The sequence below is a fragment of the Sinocyclocheilus rhinocerous genome, unplaced genomic scaffold, assembly GCF_001515625.1.
Source record: "Sinocyclocheilus rhinocerous isolate Xijiao unplaced genomic scaffold, SAMN03320098_v1.1 scaffold780, whole genome shotgun sequence".
In the NCBI taxonomy this organism is placed as follows: Eukaryota; Metazoa; Chordata; class Actinopteri; order Cypriniformes; family Cyprinidae; genus Sinocyclocheilus; species Sinocyclocheilus rhinocerous.
The window spans coordinates 2,166,355-2,167,741 of record NW_015654937.1 but is presented as its reverse complement, the minus strand read 5'-3'; the positions used below and the strand labels follow the sequence as shown (position 1 = coordinate 2,167,741).

At 48.5% G+C, this 1,387-nt stretch overlaps 1 protein-coding gene across 1 annotated transcript in view; it reads left to right on the top strand.

Annotated features, from left to right (window-relative positions):
- The window catches only part of dldh (dihydrolipoamide dehydrogenase), a 10,481-nt gene that overhangs the window by 5,603 nt on the left and 3,491 nt on the right, over window positions 1–1,387 (top strand). The window contains exons 9-10 of the mRNA XM_016524736.1: window positions 199–1,003; window positions 1,093–1,198. Of these exons, the coding sequence (XP_016380222.1) occupies window positions 199–1,003; window positions 1,093–1,198 (911 nt within the window). The remainder of the gene's footprint in view (window positions 1–198; window positions 1,004–1,092; window positions 1,199–1,387) is intronic.

Below are 1,387 nucleotides of genomic sequence, written 5' to 3'. Positions count from 1 at the left end.
ACAACCCCGAAGGAGGATACTTCTGTCAGTGCCCGACGGGCTACGCTGGGTTCAACTGTGAAAAGAAGATTGATCACTGCAGCTCCAACCCTTGCTCAAACGGTACTTTGAATGCTCCCATTCTAACGCCTCAAATGCTGACTGTGGGTTGTTTGAATCAGTTGTCTCATGCTTTCTGTCTTACTTCTTCTTCTCCAGGGGCTCAATGTCTAGATCTCGTGGACTCCTATCTTTGTCAGTGTCCTGAGGGTTTCACTGGAATGCACTGTGAAGACAACATTGACGAGTGTGCCAACTATCCCTGCCAGAACGGCGGCACGTGCCAAGACGGACTCAACGACTACACCTGCACCTGCCCGCCTGGATACACCGGCAAGAACTGCACCTCTGCGGTCAACAAGTGCGTCCACAACCCGTGCCACAACGGTGCCACTTGTCACGAGAGGGATGGCCGCTATGTGTGCGCTTGCATCCCGGGTTACGGAGGACGTAACTGTCAGTTCTTGCTCCCAGAGAACCCACAGGGACAAGCCGTTGAGGGAGCCGACAAAAGATACTCTTATGATGAGGACGATGGTGCCTTTCCTTGGATGGCGGTTTGCGCTGGGATTATATTAGTGCTTTTAGTCCTGATCGGCGGCGCCGTCTTGGTCGTCTACATCCGTCTTAAGCTGCAGCAGAGGAGCCAGCAGATCGATAGCCATAGCGAAATTGAAACCATGAATAACCTGACCAACAACTGCAGCCGAGACAAGGACTTGTCCGTAAGCGTCATCGGATCCACGCAAGTGAAGAACATCAACAAGAAAGTGGACTTTCAGAGCGATGCCGCAGGCGGGGAAAAAAACGGATTCAAATCTCGTTACTCGCTAGTGGATTACAATCTTGTTCATGAGCTGAAGCAGGAGGACTTGGGAAAAGAGGACTCTGAGAAGAGCGAAGCAACAAAATGCGAGGCTCTCGATTCCGACTCAGAGGAGAAACACAGACATCATTTAAAAAGGTAAATATTGTTGCGTGTGGATTTCGGTTACTAAAGATGGCCATTGGGTGTTGTTACGCAGTACTAACGTTGCTTCTTTTTATTTTCAGCGATTCTTCAGAGAGGAAACATACAGAATCTTTGTGCAAAGACACAAAGTACCAGTCAGTCTTTGTTTTATCAGAGGAGAAGGATGAATGTATTATTGCAACCGAGGTAAGACGAGAACCTTCCTTTTGCTTGCAGTTAGGGCTGTGCAAAAAATCGAATGCGATTTTCATGCTCATCTCATCAGTAAAGCCGGTTCTGTGATTAGTAGTAAATCTCCAGCACGTGCTTTCAGATGGAGCGGCATTTACTACACAGAGCCTTAGTTCACTGACAAGCTACGCAAAATCGCGTTCA